The sequence below is a fragment of the Ahaetulla prasina genome, chromosome 1, assembly GCF_028640845.1.
Source record: "Ahaetulla prasina isolate Xishuangbanna chromosome 1, ASM2864084v1, whole genome shotgun sequence".
Lineage (NCBI taxonomy): Eukaryota > Metazoa > Chordata > Lepidosauria > Squamata > Colubridae > Ahaetulla > Ahaetulla prasina.
Genome location: NC_080539.1, coordinates 244,718,561 through 244,732,224, shown reverse-complemented (window position 1 = coordinate 244,732,224; position 13,664 = coordinate 244,718,561). Strand labels below are relative to the sequence as shown.

The 13,664-nt window shown below is 39.8% G+C and overlaps 1 protein-coding gene across 2 annotated transcripts in view; it reads right to left on the bottom strand.

The window, feature by feature from the left end:
* Positions 1-6,761: 6,761 nt before the first annotated feature.
* LOC131204156 (mucin-2-like) overlaps positions 6,762-13,664 on the bottom strand; it is an 87,042-nt gene continuing 80,139 nt past the window's right edge. For both annotated transcript variants that reach the window (XM_058195067.1, XM_058195059.1), the window contains 2 exons: positions 12,846-13,020; positions 6,762-11,628 (listed from right to left, as the gene is read on the bottom strand). In XM_058195067.1, coding sequence (XP_058051050.1) covers positions 11,479-11,628; positions 12,846-13,020 — 325 coding nt within the window. In that variant the 3' untranslated portion in view covers positions 6,762-11,478. The remainder of the gene's footprint in view (positions 11,629-12,845; positions 13,021-13,664) is intronic.

The following is a 13,664-nucleotide window of genomic DNA, read 5'->3' as shown; positions in this document are numbered from 1 at the left end:
GACTGTGTTGCCTTCGTGCCTTGCCCTGGGTCATCACACAAGCATTCGGACTTGTAATGGAGCCCTGGGAACATCTCTCTAGTACTCTTAACTTCTCATTCCTCAATAGATAGAATTCCCTGAGGATGGGCTCCAGCACAAGTCCAAAGCTTGGAAGATGAAACCTCTGATCCTGGTAACTGACCCAGATTGGATCCTACACAATTACTTGTGCTATAAGTTTGTTCAGTTGAGTTCATGATCCCAGTATAAATCATTATCAGAAGTGAAATGATCAAGTGGGAACCAAAGGTGAAAAAAGAGCAGAAACTAATTAATCCTTCAACCTCCTTCAGCTAAATTCATAGTTTGAAATACAAAGCAATGTTTTTACCAAGAATCTAGATGATTAATAATAAGTGGCTAAATAGAAATATGTGACATATTCATTCAGAGAAAGTGAGATCCTGAAGATTCTATCACTAATTCTCTACATAAAAGTTGAATTTGTGGAAAAATTATGCTCAGTTATGTAACAGATCTGGTCTTTAAAAGAAACAGGTTTTTCAACCTGTCTGCCATGCTGGAAGACAAATTCCTTAGATTTACAGTAGTTGCTCATTAATTTGCACATAGTGTACCATGAATTGCAGTAAAAAAAGCAACACATCTGTATATGAAGTTCTTTAAAACAGATGAAATAGTAGATGCATGCACATAGCTGTTCAGTTGGGTGGACTCAAGCTGAGGCCATATGTTGAAAAAAGCTAGATTATTGAAAATGCATAGAAATAACCAGAATCCAAAGAAATGCTGTGTAAATCTGAAACATATTTAATAATTAAGAATGAGCCCAATTCCATATGTAGGAATACCTTAAGAAGTATTTTTGATATGCATATCTAAGGTATATCTAAAATACATTTGGTACCGAGGCTTTTTTTGATTATTATGTTCATCGTAACTAATTCAGCCGTCATTGATTTCAGTGGTTTATTCCAAGTAGGTATATAGAAATTATTTCCTTGTCTTAACATTCAATATATTTATTTCCGGGACTACAGTTCACAATCTGGTGCAACTTTTATTACCACGAGCTGTACTATTTTAAGCCACTAATGGATGATTAATTGATGTCTGTTTTAGTTAGGACTTTGGACTTTATGGATTATTGTAAATAGGTGTTCATTGATATTATTGTCATAGATGTTTTAGACCTTAGCTTTACTCTTAAATATTTTATATTATAGAGCTGGCCAGAGTCACTTTGGGTAGTAAGATTTAGATAGATGATAGAGATAGATAGATAGATAGATAGATAGATAGATAGATAGATAGATAGATAGATAGATAGATAGATGGATGATAGGTGAAATAGATGATAGATAATGATAGATAATTACATAGAAAGATAGATTAGAGATAGGGATAGAGGGGAGGGGAGGGGAGAGAATCTGCTATTGCTTGTATTGTCCCCCACTGGAGAGTGGGTGTTGGATTGTCTTTTGAAGCAAGTATCTATGGAATATTTTTAATACAATTTTTATCTTATTAGTACAGATCAAATTATCATAGTAAGCTTGTTATCCACTTCCTTAGCTGAGAGTTGTTTGGATTTTCCCTTTAGGATTGGAGGAAGTGTTTCAACCTTGGGGAAAAATTCATAATATATTCTTTTCCTTCCTTCCTTCCTTCTTTCCTTCCTTCCTTCCTTCCTTCCTTCCTTCCTTCCTTCCTTCCTTCCTTCGCAGCATTCACAGCCTCTTCTTTTTTTCAGATGCCACAGAGAAAACCATGAGAGGTTTGCTTTGTGGTACAAGGAGATTTGGATCCAAAGCAGGGGTGGGTTCTACTTACCTTTACTACTGGTTCGCAATGGGATTGTGTGCACACCGAGCTTCTGCACATGCGCAGATCATCTATGATGACATACTGGGGGGGGAGCCTGCCCCCGGTTTTACTACCGGTTCGTAAGACCCGGTCCGAACCGGGGACAACCCACCACTGATCTAAAGCCTTTAAAGGGTTTGGTGGTAGTTAATGGACTGAGATAAGAATCCAGCTCCACCTCATGTGCATTTTGCTCCCTTCTTTCCCAACTTTGATGATTTTTAGTCAGCTTTAATGTTAATATTATTTTAATATTTGAAGGTTTTATCTTGTTGTTTTTACTTGTAAGCTACCTAGAGCCTCCTCTTGGTGAGATGGACGGCATACAAATTTAATGAATAAATAACAGAAATAAAGTTCTTCTTGCCTGAAGGGAAATTTAGAGCAAGTTAACTTAGGACCTCAAAGTCTATTTTTGCTTCTGCCGTACAAAAGTAGAATTAAGAACAGCCTCTCTGCTTGATGCTCTATGCATTTGTCCCTTACCAGTTCCCATGGATTCAAAGTGATAAACTTATATTTAGACCATAATCACATGCAACCATTAAAAAAAAGTCAGAAGTTTACTGGTTATGAACAGATTATATACTGTGTGGAATCAGGCTTTGGCCTTAATAGGTATGCTGTATGGAATGAAGTCTTCTCCAGATGCACCAAGTTAAACAGGATTCTTGACAACTCCTAAAATTCAGCACTTTGGTGTAAAAATGAACTTATGGAATCAAGTAAACCAAACCTTAGTCCGAAGTCTCTAGACAAGATAAAGTTAATGTTGGTCTATGATAGGTCTATTTTACAAAACGCTTTCCAGCTTGTTCTAGACCAGGGATAAATTAAAGAATTGCACAGTAAGTATTTATGTACAATCCTGAGATGGCATTAGAGATAGTCCTCAATTCATGATCACAACTGAGCTCAAGATTTCTGTTGCTAAGTGAGACATCTGTTAAGTGAGTTTTGCAACCTTTCTCACCACAGTTGTTAAGTGAATCGCTGCAGCTGATAAGTTAGTAATATGGTTGTTAAGTGAATCTGGCTTCCCCATTCACTTTGCTTGTCAGGTCATAAAAGGGGATCACATGATCTTGGGACACTGCAATGGTCATGAGTATGAATCAGGTACCAAGCCTCTGAATTTTGATCACGTGATCGTGGGGATGCTGTAAAGGTCAACTATGAAAAAATGTCATTTTTTTTTCAGTGCTGTTGTAACTTTGAACAGTTGCTAAATGAACTGTTGTAAGTTGAGGACTACCTGTATATTCACTTTCCTCAAACTGATGCATTGAGACTACAGTTGATCACAGGATGAGAAAGGAGGCTTTATCCCTCAAAACCTTTTACAATTATATCAACTTAAAAAGGGACAACTTGCCATGGCCAACTCCTTTTGGCCAACTCACTATGGCCAACTCGCTGTGGGACAACTTGCCATGGTCAACTCACCGTGAGACAACTCATCACAGGACAATTCAACAAATATAAAAGTAAAATTAATTTCTATGGAACCGTGGCCAGTATTAATAAAATAAAGTCAATCCAGATATACAAGAATTACAATAATTTCAACAAAAGTGTGGTCAGCAGTAATAAAAGTAACTGAATAAAACAATATGTTTAATTGTCCCATGGCAAGTTGTTCCAACAGCAAGTTGCCCGTGTTGAGTATTCCATGTTGAGTTGGGCGCAGCAAGTTGTCCTAGATCCGTATCAACTACACCTTACCTAGACAGATGTAGCTTGACTGCACTACCCATCCTCTGGTAATCTCCTACTTAGCTATTGCAATGCAGAGTAGAAGGGATTGTCTTTAAAAATTGTTCTAAAATATCACTGACTCTGACTAGGCTTCTCACTGAAGGTAACAGCACCTGGTTGATCTTGGATGGTCTGAAAAGTTAAGGAGGGTCAGCTTGGTTAGCACTTAGATCAGTGGTGAAATCCAAACTTTTTAATACCGGTTCGGTGGGCGTGGCTTGGTGGGCGTGGCAGGGGAAGGATACTGCAAAATCCCCATTCCCTCCCCACTCCTAGGGGAAGGCTATTGCAAAATCTCCATTCCCATCCCACTCTGGGGCCAGCCAGAGGTGGCATTTGCCGATGCTCCGAACTGCTCAAAATTTCCACTACCGGTTCTCCAGAACCTGTCAGAACCTGCTGGATTTCACTCTTGACTTAGATGAGCGATATCTAAGAAACAGCAAGGATGTTAGCTAGACTGGGATGTCCAAAATCAAGCTCAGTTTGAAGAAGCCTTTATCTTATATAGTATATAGTAAACATATACTATTTAGGTAAGAAATGTTATTCATTCATTGTGTGTTTATTAAACCTAGGCTTAAATAACTGCAATTACATTTGGTTTATTACCAGACACAATTCTGCGCTAGTTTTAACCTTAAATCAGAAATGAATGACTTGCAGCCCTACTCCTGTCCTGTTTGGACCATACTATTGAATATTGGCAGAGTGTTGGTGCATTTTCTCTTCTCTTCCCTTTGTATTGGGAAAGCATAAAATATAGCATGAACCCTAAAACAGACTTAATTATATATACAGAAAGGGAGAGACAAAGTCCTGGCCTCACCTACATGTTTATCCTTGGTAAACTGGCTTGCATAATTGGCTTGCCAATCCACTCCTTCTTTTAAATATTAAACAACTTGGGACAAGATTACATAAGCTACCATTTTTCTACATTCTATATGTTCTTGAGAAGAACCTCTAATACTTTGCTTTGCTCCCATCGGCCAAGTTGCCACTTAGGAGAAAATCTTTATGGTAATGGTATTCCAGTTATTGTCCCAAAGGGGCTTTTTCAAGAAGCAACTAGACTTTCTGGTTTTTCTTTGAAGACCAGAGCTGAAGAAGTTTCTTGGATGAGAATGAATGAATATGAATGAATGAATATTTTAATTTGTATACCGCCCTTCTCCCGAAGGACTCAGGGCGGTGAACAGGCAGATAAAATACAGATACACACAATAGTTAAAAACATCCCTTAAAAAACTATTTTAAATCTGCCCAAATGTTAAAATAACACACTCCCCCATAAAATTACAAAACTACAAAACTTTAAAAACCCATCAAATTCAATTAAAATTCAAGGTAAAAATCAAGCTAGTCCAGCCATACAAAATAAATAAGTTTTACGTTCGCGGTGAAAGGTCCTAAGGTCAGGTAATTGTCGAAGTCCGAGGGGAAGTTCGTTCCACAGGGTCGGAGCCCCCACAGAGAAGGCCCTCCCCCTGGGGGCCGCCAGTCGACACTGTTTGGCTGACGGCACCCTGAGGAGTCCCTCTCTGTGGGAGCGCACCGGACGATGGGAGATAGAGGCCGGCAGTAGACGGTCCCGTAGATAGCCCGGTCCTAAGCCATGGAGCGCTTTAAAGGTGGTAACCAATACCTTGAAGCGCACCCGGAAACAACAGGTAGCCAGTGCAGTCTGCGCAGGATAGGTGTTATGTGGGAGCTCCGAACCGCTCCCTCAATAACCCGCGCAGTCGCATTCTGAACTAGCTGAAGTCTCCAGGTGCTCTTCATGTAGAGAGCATTGCAGTAGTCCAGGCGAGAGGTAACGAGAGCATGAGTGACTGTGCATAAGGCATCCCGGTCCAGGAAGGGACGCAACTGGCGGATCAGGCGAACCTGATAAAAAGCTCTCCTGGAGACGGTCGCCAAATGATCTTCAAAGGACAACCGACCATCCAGGAGCACGCCCAAGTTGCGTACCTTCTCCATCGGGGCCAATGACTCACCCCCGACAGACAGCCGCATCTGCAGCTGACTGTACCGAGGTGCCGGCATCCACAGCCACTCCGTCTTGGAGGGATTAAGTTTGAGCCTGTTCCTCCCCATCCAGACCCGTACGGCTTCCAAACACCGGGACAGCACTTCAACAGCTTCACTGGGGTGGCCCGGGGTGGAAAAGTACAGCTGAGTATCATCAGCGTACAGTTGGTATCTCACCCCAAAGCCACTGATGATCTCACCCAGCGGCTTCATATAGATGTTGAACAGGAGGGGTGAGAGAATCGACCCCTGTGGCACCCCACACATGAGGCACCTTGGAGTCGATCTCTGCCCCCCTGTCAACACCGTCTGCGTCCGGTCAGAGAGGTAGGAGGAGAACCACCGATAAACGGTGCCTCCCACTCCCAACCCCTCCAACCGGCGCAGCAGGATACCATGGTCGATGGTATCAAAAGCCGCTGAGAGGTCTAATAGGACCAGGGCAGAGGAGTAACCCCTATCCCTGGCCCTCCAGAGATCATCCACCAGTGCGACCAAAGCTGTCTCCGTACTGTATCCGGGCCGGAAGCCGGACTGGAACGGGTCTAGATAGAAGTGAAACATCTTCAAATAAAAACCAGAAAGTGCAGTTGCCTCTTTAAAAAGTATCTTTGGGACAACTGAGAATCTCCATAGATTCCAGTTATTGAATAACTCCCAGGAAAGTCTGCCTCACGCTGCCTTTATGGTGTTTTCAAAATCAAATTGAAGGCCATTGTGTACAAATTCAATAAATGCACCCATTTCAATGTATCTGCTAAGATTCCTCAGCTGTCCCAGGATTCTAGAATTAATGTTACTTTTATACATGTGATCTCAAAATCCATGGCCATAGTTATTTGCCTATTTATATTGATGTTGATTGTTTCCTGATTGCTTATTTTTACCCTATGACTATCACTAAGTGTTGTGCCTTGTGATTCTTGATGAACGTATCTCTTCTTTTATGCACACTGAGAGCATATGCACCAAGACAAATTCCTTGTGTGTCCAATCACATTTGGCCAATTAAAAAAAAATTCTATGTCTACTTAATTCATTTATATGGAAGCATAGCTTTGGTTAACACCAATTGTTCCAATAAAAACGCATGTTGAGAATATTATTAATACTTTTATTGTAGCCTTTTTTTTAACATACTGACTAGAACGCCAGAGTTCAGATATGTTGGACGCTGGTATAAAAATAATCCAATTTTTAGAAATTATACTTTAGAAACTACATTACTGTATAATTAGTGAAGATTGCAAATAAGATACGATTTTAAATAACACTGTGTGGAAAATTAAAATAACCAAAACAAATCAGAAGATATGTTCACAAATATGCAAAGCTGATCAATGTACAATACAATAATTACAAGTCATTGATGGTCAGTAATTCAGGGTCATCATGAAGAAAAACACAAGGCATGATTTATCTTTGAAGGTATCATATGCAGCTTTGAGTTTGGCCTAATAAAAGTGACAAATGTAAATTTTATAAGAAAACAAAAAAGACAAGATTTCATGCAAAATTAACATTAGGTTCAAACTTTTCACATACTTGTGAGTTAAGAAGTGATATAAGGTATTACATGCTTCTCTGGAGAACTTTCTGTGAAGCAAACTAATTTCATAGAAATCAGTGCTTATTATTTTCGTGCAAAAAATATCTAATTTATATATTTCACAAAGAAAAGCAGGTCTAGGGAGTTTTTAATGCAGCTGAAATGAGGAGGGTCAGCATAGTTGATCACCCCTGAATTAATGTGCCCATACTTATAGATATTTATGTTATAATCGGAAGGCCAGGCCTCCAAGAGAAAAAAAATATTTGGTCTGATAGAACTTATTTCACGTAAGTATATATATTCATAACCTTAAATATTTTCTCAAAATAGTCAAGCTTGCCCTTTGTAAAGAGTAAATAAATAAAACCCAATTAAGGTTTTTTAAATATCAGTTTCAGCACACTGATATTAAACAATGATGATTCAAGACAATCACCTGGAAAAATCAAATTATTTCAGCTAAATAAATTAATAACTACTTTGGGTCCCCTTTATGCAGGGAAGGGGTTTTTTTTGTTGCTTAGCAACAAAATTAAACTCCATAGAGCTTTCACTGTTATCATCTTTGAAGAATACATCTACAGTGGAAATGTGTGCCTATTAATGACAAGAAATTGTTATGGTTGTCCCCAAGGAAATACTGAGAATGATGGTTGGCCAAAATTATAAGAATTCACCGTATTAAATCTGTCCATCTAGTACAGGGGTGTCAAACTTGATTTCATTGAGGGTCGCATAAGGATTGTGTTTGACCTGGTGGGGGCAGAGGGGCTTGGCCAGGATGGGCCTGGCCAGCTCAACGTCACTTGAGCTGTGGTGACCCGAATACTCTGTCAGTGAAAATGGGCTCCTGAGCTCCGTTTTCAGCTGCGACGGCCTCCTGCAACCCTCTGCCAGTGAAAACGGAGCTCGGGAAGCCCACGTGAGCTCCGTTTTCAGCTGGGACGGCCTCTGTCATATGGCCTCTCCCAAGCTCCATTTTTGCTGGCAGAGGCATTGCGGGCCAGCCCTTCTATGTTTCCAGGGCAGCTCCACGGGCCAGATCTGGCCCCTGGGCCTTGAGTTTGACAGCCCTGATCTAGTACAAAATCTCAATCTCCAGGAGATCCAATGGCAAGATTCACTCAATAGGTTGAGAGATATAATTGAGAGGATTAAATTAAAGAATTAGATATTTTGTTTAAACTTGTGGTATAAATTGATGGTGTAAGAAACAGTTTGGTTGTTTAAATTAAGGGAATGACACATTTCTTGGAAAGTGAATGTAGACAACAGATTTTTTTTGCTGTCTAAAAAGAAAGTCCTGCTTGAGACACTTTGACCCACCAAGTTGTTTCTGGAGCTATCAAGTAGATGGCTAATACGGGCAGTGTTGCTAGCTCATGGCAGTACTGGCCATCTCTTTGGGTGTGTATGTGCAATCCTGATGCAGCACAAATACAATTTAACTGCATGCTGGAAGGCTCCCCCACTCAATCCCTTCGGCCCCAGGTTATTTTGTGCTTGATCCAGGAGTTCACATTTATACTTCCTCATTTATACTCCATATCAAGCAGGATCAGAATAACGGAGTTGGAAGGGACCATGGAGGTCTTCTAGTCCAATCAGCTTTGGGGGGGGAGGGGAAATCTTCACATAATAGAGGGCTTTCTACAGTCTTAAATTCATCACACAGCAAATCCCAATATAGAAGGCAGCAATCTGAACAGCACACAGTTAAATATTGTTAACAACTGTCAACATGTTGTTCCTACATCATTTCATAAATGGAGAAGTTACAGACTGAAACAAAATGGAAGAGACTGCTTAGTACAGTTTTTCCCAACCTGGTGTGTTCCAGGTGTTTTAAGAAAATAACCTTCTATTATAGTCTCTGCATAGATTGGGGAAAAACTACTTCATCTACTTTGGTTGCATATATGCTATCAAGTCAGTGCCAATCCTTATTGACCACATAGAATTTCTCCAAGACAATGTCTCCCTAACTTGGTCCTTCAAGTCTTTCAGTGGTGCACCCATTACTGACTCAATCTACCTTGCTATAGGTTGCCCTCTTCTCTTTCCTTCCACCTTTCCCATCGTTAGACCCTGCTTAGTCTATAAATAAAAGAGGACCAATATATACGCTTAGAAGCACAGATGTGGATGCTTTAGTTTGATCTTAGCCTCTTGAAACAATCAATTTCCCCAGAAATACCTTGGACAATTGTTATAATTTCTGGATGTCCAACATTATGGCCAGAGATAACATTGTGCCTTTTGATGCCCACAAAGCTTTCTTCCCTAATTTTTTTCCCCTTTTGGATTTTAATTTGAAACAATGAATGTGAAGCTAGTCTGCTCTAAAGCACCCAACAAAAACAACTTTTATTTCTGACAATGCGTTAGATGCCAGAGGCATTCTTAATAAACAAATTGGTGAATGGATGTACCTCATTGCCTTGCCTTTTATCTAAATGAGCATTTTATGACTAGGCACTTACTATTTCATGGGTGCCATAGTATGCCCCCCAAATATCAACAGTGCTAAACTGTCTACTGCTCTGATTACAGAATTAAGTATAACCATAGAGGATAGTTCCAGGGACTTCATAGGGACTTCATGATTCTATATCGGATAGCCAATCCTGGAGGCAAACTGGTTGTGGTAGCCTCTATCGTACATGTTTTCTTCTGCATCATGGCATATCTTTCTGTACCAGTTTGTGCAGCGTTGCAGATAGGGAACTACTGCACAAGGTAAGCACAGTCTGTGACTCTGAAGGACCAAAGTTGAATTGATCACATGGTCTTCTGTTCAATTTGCTCACATTCTGTACTCTTCTAATACAAATGAATAATCTGTCTATCCGGTCTTCGCCATTCACGAACTTTTATGATTCAGCTCAAGTTCCACTCAACCATCTTTACTACCTAGCAACTTGCCACACCTTGACAAAGATCACTTTTCAGAATAGCACTTGTTTAGAACAAATATCAAAGTTCCTCAAAGGTGTGTTTTTTTAAAAATCAGGAAATGTTATAAAGAAGTCTATGAACAATATACAGTATGAGACTAAGCTGTCTTGGATAATATCTGTTTGTACATTTTGTGCATTTACTATTGTCAAATGATGTAGGAGCAACTTTGCAAACCTGGAAAACCTTGGTCAGGATCTGGACAATGTAATCTATTACAGAAGGTTGTATTACATGCAGATGACCTATTGTACACCAGCATCCCAAAGGTGCTTTTTCCCAAAAGCAGCTGCACTTTCTTGGTGTTTTTTTTCTTTGAAAAGGTTTCGCTTCTCATCCAAGGAGCTTCTTCAGTTCTAACTGAAGTTAGAACTTCTTCAGTTAGAATAGAAGAAGCTTCTTGGATGAGAAGTGAAAGGTTTTTTTAAAAAACAAAACAAAACAAGAAAGTCCAGTTGCCTTTTGGAAAAAAAAGCACCTTTGGGATAACCATGAACTGGATGATTGAGAATCTCCATAGACAGACCTACACCCTCATTAGACAGACAAGAGGAAAAAATCCACAGAACATAACTAAACGTAACTTTTTTTGCATCTGGCCTGGAGTGCATAAGGGAAGAATGAATAAGGGCAATGAGTTAAGCAGCACTGCTACAAAATTAGGCCATAACTAAATAACAGGACAGATCATGGGGAAATCACCTTTTTTTTTTCCTTTTTGGAGCGGGATAAACCCCCACCTTGGATTCTGCATGAGGATCCCATATCTCTAGGCCATATTCCCGTACCCATCTCCACCACTCGGTAAGCAACATGCTGTGAGTACCTCCTAGTAGACACCTGGCAACAGGGCAAGGGTTCGTTCCATAACATTCATTCAAGCCAGCTTTGCATTAAAAAAAAGTGGGCAACACACACCTAGCACACTAGACACTATCTGTAAACACAACACACCCTAATGGCATCAGATTTAGCGTGTCATCCACAGTGTTTTGTTAGTTTTGCTTTCACGATCTATTATTACGTTCACATTATGTGACAGTTAGTGGTGAGGAACATACGCAGAATGTCTTCCTTGTCTTTCCGACAACCAGACGTACGGAACTTGCTTTCCACACCTGCCTTCTTTTGGCTGCTCAGTTGGAGGTGGCTCCTTGTGCGCAGCTCCTTCTGAGATTTTCCACAGGTTCAAAGTCCCCTTCTATACACAGTTGTGACCGAGTTGTTGTCTGACGACTGCATACTTGGGAACATGTTGCATACAAAGGTCCCATTTGCCACCCAATTGCTGCCTTTTTTCACCTGGATTAAAAATAATCTCTTCTTCTGCTGTCATCGCTAATGAAGGATGGGTTATATTGTCCAGGGTATATACAGGAATGTCGAGATCCTGGAAGACCTGTGTAAGGCGGATAGATCCCATTTCTTTCTAGTTCAGGATTCCTTAGATTAGTTGGCTAAAGGAGAGAGATTTGCACAGAAAAGAAGGAAAGAATCATTCAACACTTGCCAGTTTTTATTTACATGGACAGAGCTAAATATTGCACAAATGGGAGTTTCTCGGGCAGGCACTTTTCTCCCCAAGACTTTCCTTATCTTTCAGCTTCGTATACTGCTAGAAACAGAGGGGGTTATATCTCTTCACCATTCTTCTATTGGAAGCCATTCAATAATAATGAAGATTGCGTTCCAATCCCATGGGATTTAAATATTAATATACAGCAAGAGGAAAACATCATAGTGTCCAACACAAAAGAGGAAAAAGAGGTTAAAGAAACAGGATAAATCCATGCATATGAAATCAATGCGATAGTATTCTTTTCACTATTATCTAACTTAGTTAAACACCTTTGGGAATTCAATAATGCAGATTCCTGATCAATTATCAACAACCTGGCAACTCGTTTAAAAGTGTTTTAAAATACTTTAAGCAAAGTATTTTAAAAGAAGTATTTTCTTCTAGTATTTTCAAAGAAAGAAATGAATTCTATTAGGTTCTAGACAGAAGCGGTGGATTCCTACAACCTGCAATACAGGTAGTCCTCGACTTACAACCTTCATTGAGACCAAAATTTCCATTGCTGAGCAAGGCAGGTGAGTTTTGCCCCATTGTATGACTTTTTTTTTTTTGGCCACAGTTGTTAAGCGAATTTTTCCAGTGGTTAAGTGAGTCATGCAGTCATTAAGTGAACCTGGATTTCCCCATTAATTTTCCTTGTCAGAAGTTTGCTGGGAAGTTTATACATGGTGATCACGTGACCCCTGGGAGAGTGCAATTGTCATAATATACCCCAGTTGCCTAGCGCCCAAATGTTGATCACATGACCATGGGGATGCTGCAACAGTCTTAAGGGAATACCATTCATAAGATATTTTTTTCAGTTCTGCTGCAAATGGACGCTAAACAAATGGTTGTTAAGTCGAGGATAACCCGTATCAGAAGAAGCTTTACTGAAGAAGCTACCACAGCCACCAATCCAAGTCAGTATGAAATACTATAATATGAACAAACTCATAACCTTCATTTTGTTCATTTCTCAGTGACTGTTTGCTGTATTTTCATTTTGTGTTGAACAATTGATAAGAGTATCCTGCTTCTTTATTCTTACACATCTCTGAATGATTGCAAAGTGCCTGTCTTTCCCAGACATTCATTCAATGTAGGAATATATACCATATAGTAAACATCCGTCATCTGTAATAGGTTTTTAGTACTCCCGTTCTCTTGCATTTCAATGGTTTCTCTGCTCCAGTCCTGAACACGAGGGTTTTTGGGATATTCTGCATACGGTGACATTTGGAAGTCACCGCTTTTGAAGATGAGTTTGCTTATATCATTTTTATTCTTTCTGAAAAGAAAAAATACATTTATCGGCAGGCTAAATAGTGTGAAGTGGAAAACATGGATACGAAAGTGCCCACTAATATATACATTGGATACAGCTGTGGTGGCGCAGTGGTTAGAATGAAGTATTGCAGGCTAATTTTGCCGACTGCCAGCAGTTTGATCCTGTCTGGCTCAAGGTTGACTCGGCTTTCCATCCTTCCGAGGTCGGTAAAATGAGAACCCAGATTGTTGGGGGAAATATGCTGACTCTGTAAACCGCTTAGGAAGGGCTGTAAAGCATTATGAAGCGGTATATAAGTCTAAGTCCTATGCTAGAGGATGATAAAAGATTATTTTCTCTTAGCCTAATCTACCAATCACAGAATTGTGGCTAGGATATAATACATTGTTTGGACAGAAGGCAGGAAAACAAGAATATCCAACTCTCTTCTTTAACAACATGAAATAAATATTCCCCCCCAAAAAATAATTTCCTCTATTCAGTATTGGAACATCTGCTTATTATGGCCAGCACAAGCTTCACGGCAGGATTGAAGCTGTTTTCTGTCAGCTTGAACCTTCCTGATGTTTGCAAAGCTAACTATTATTTAAATAGGCAAAGCAAATTGATCAATAAAGATATAATCCATAGGAACCTTTTTCAAA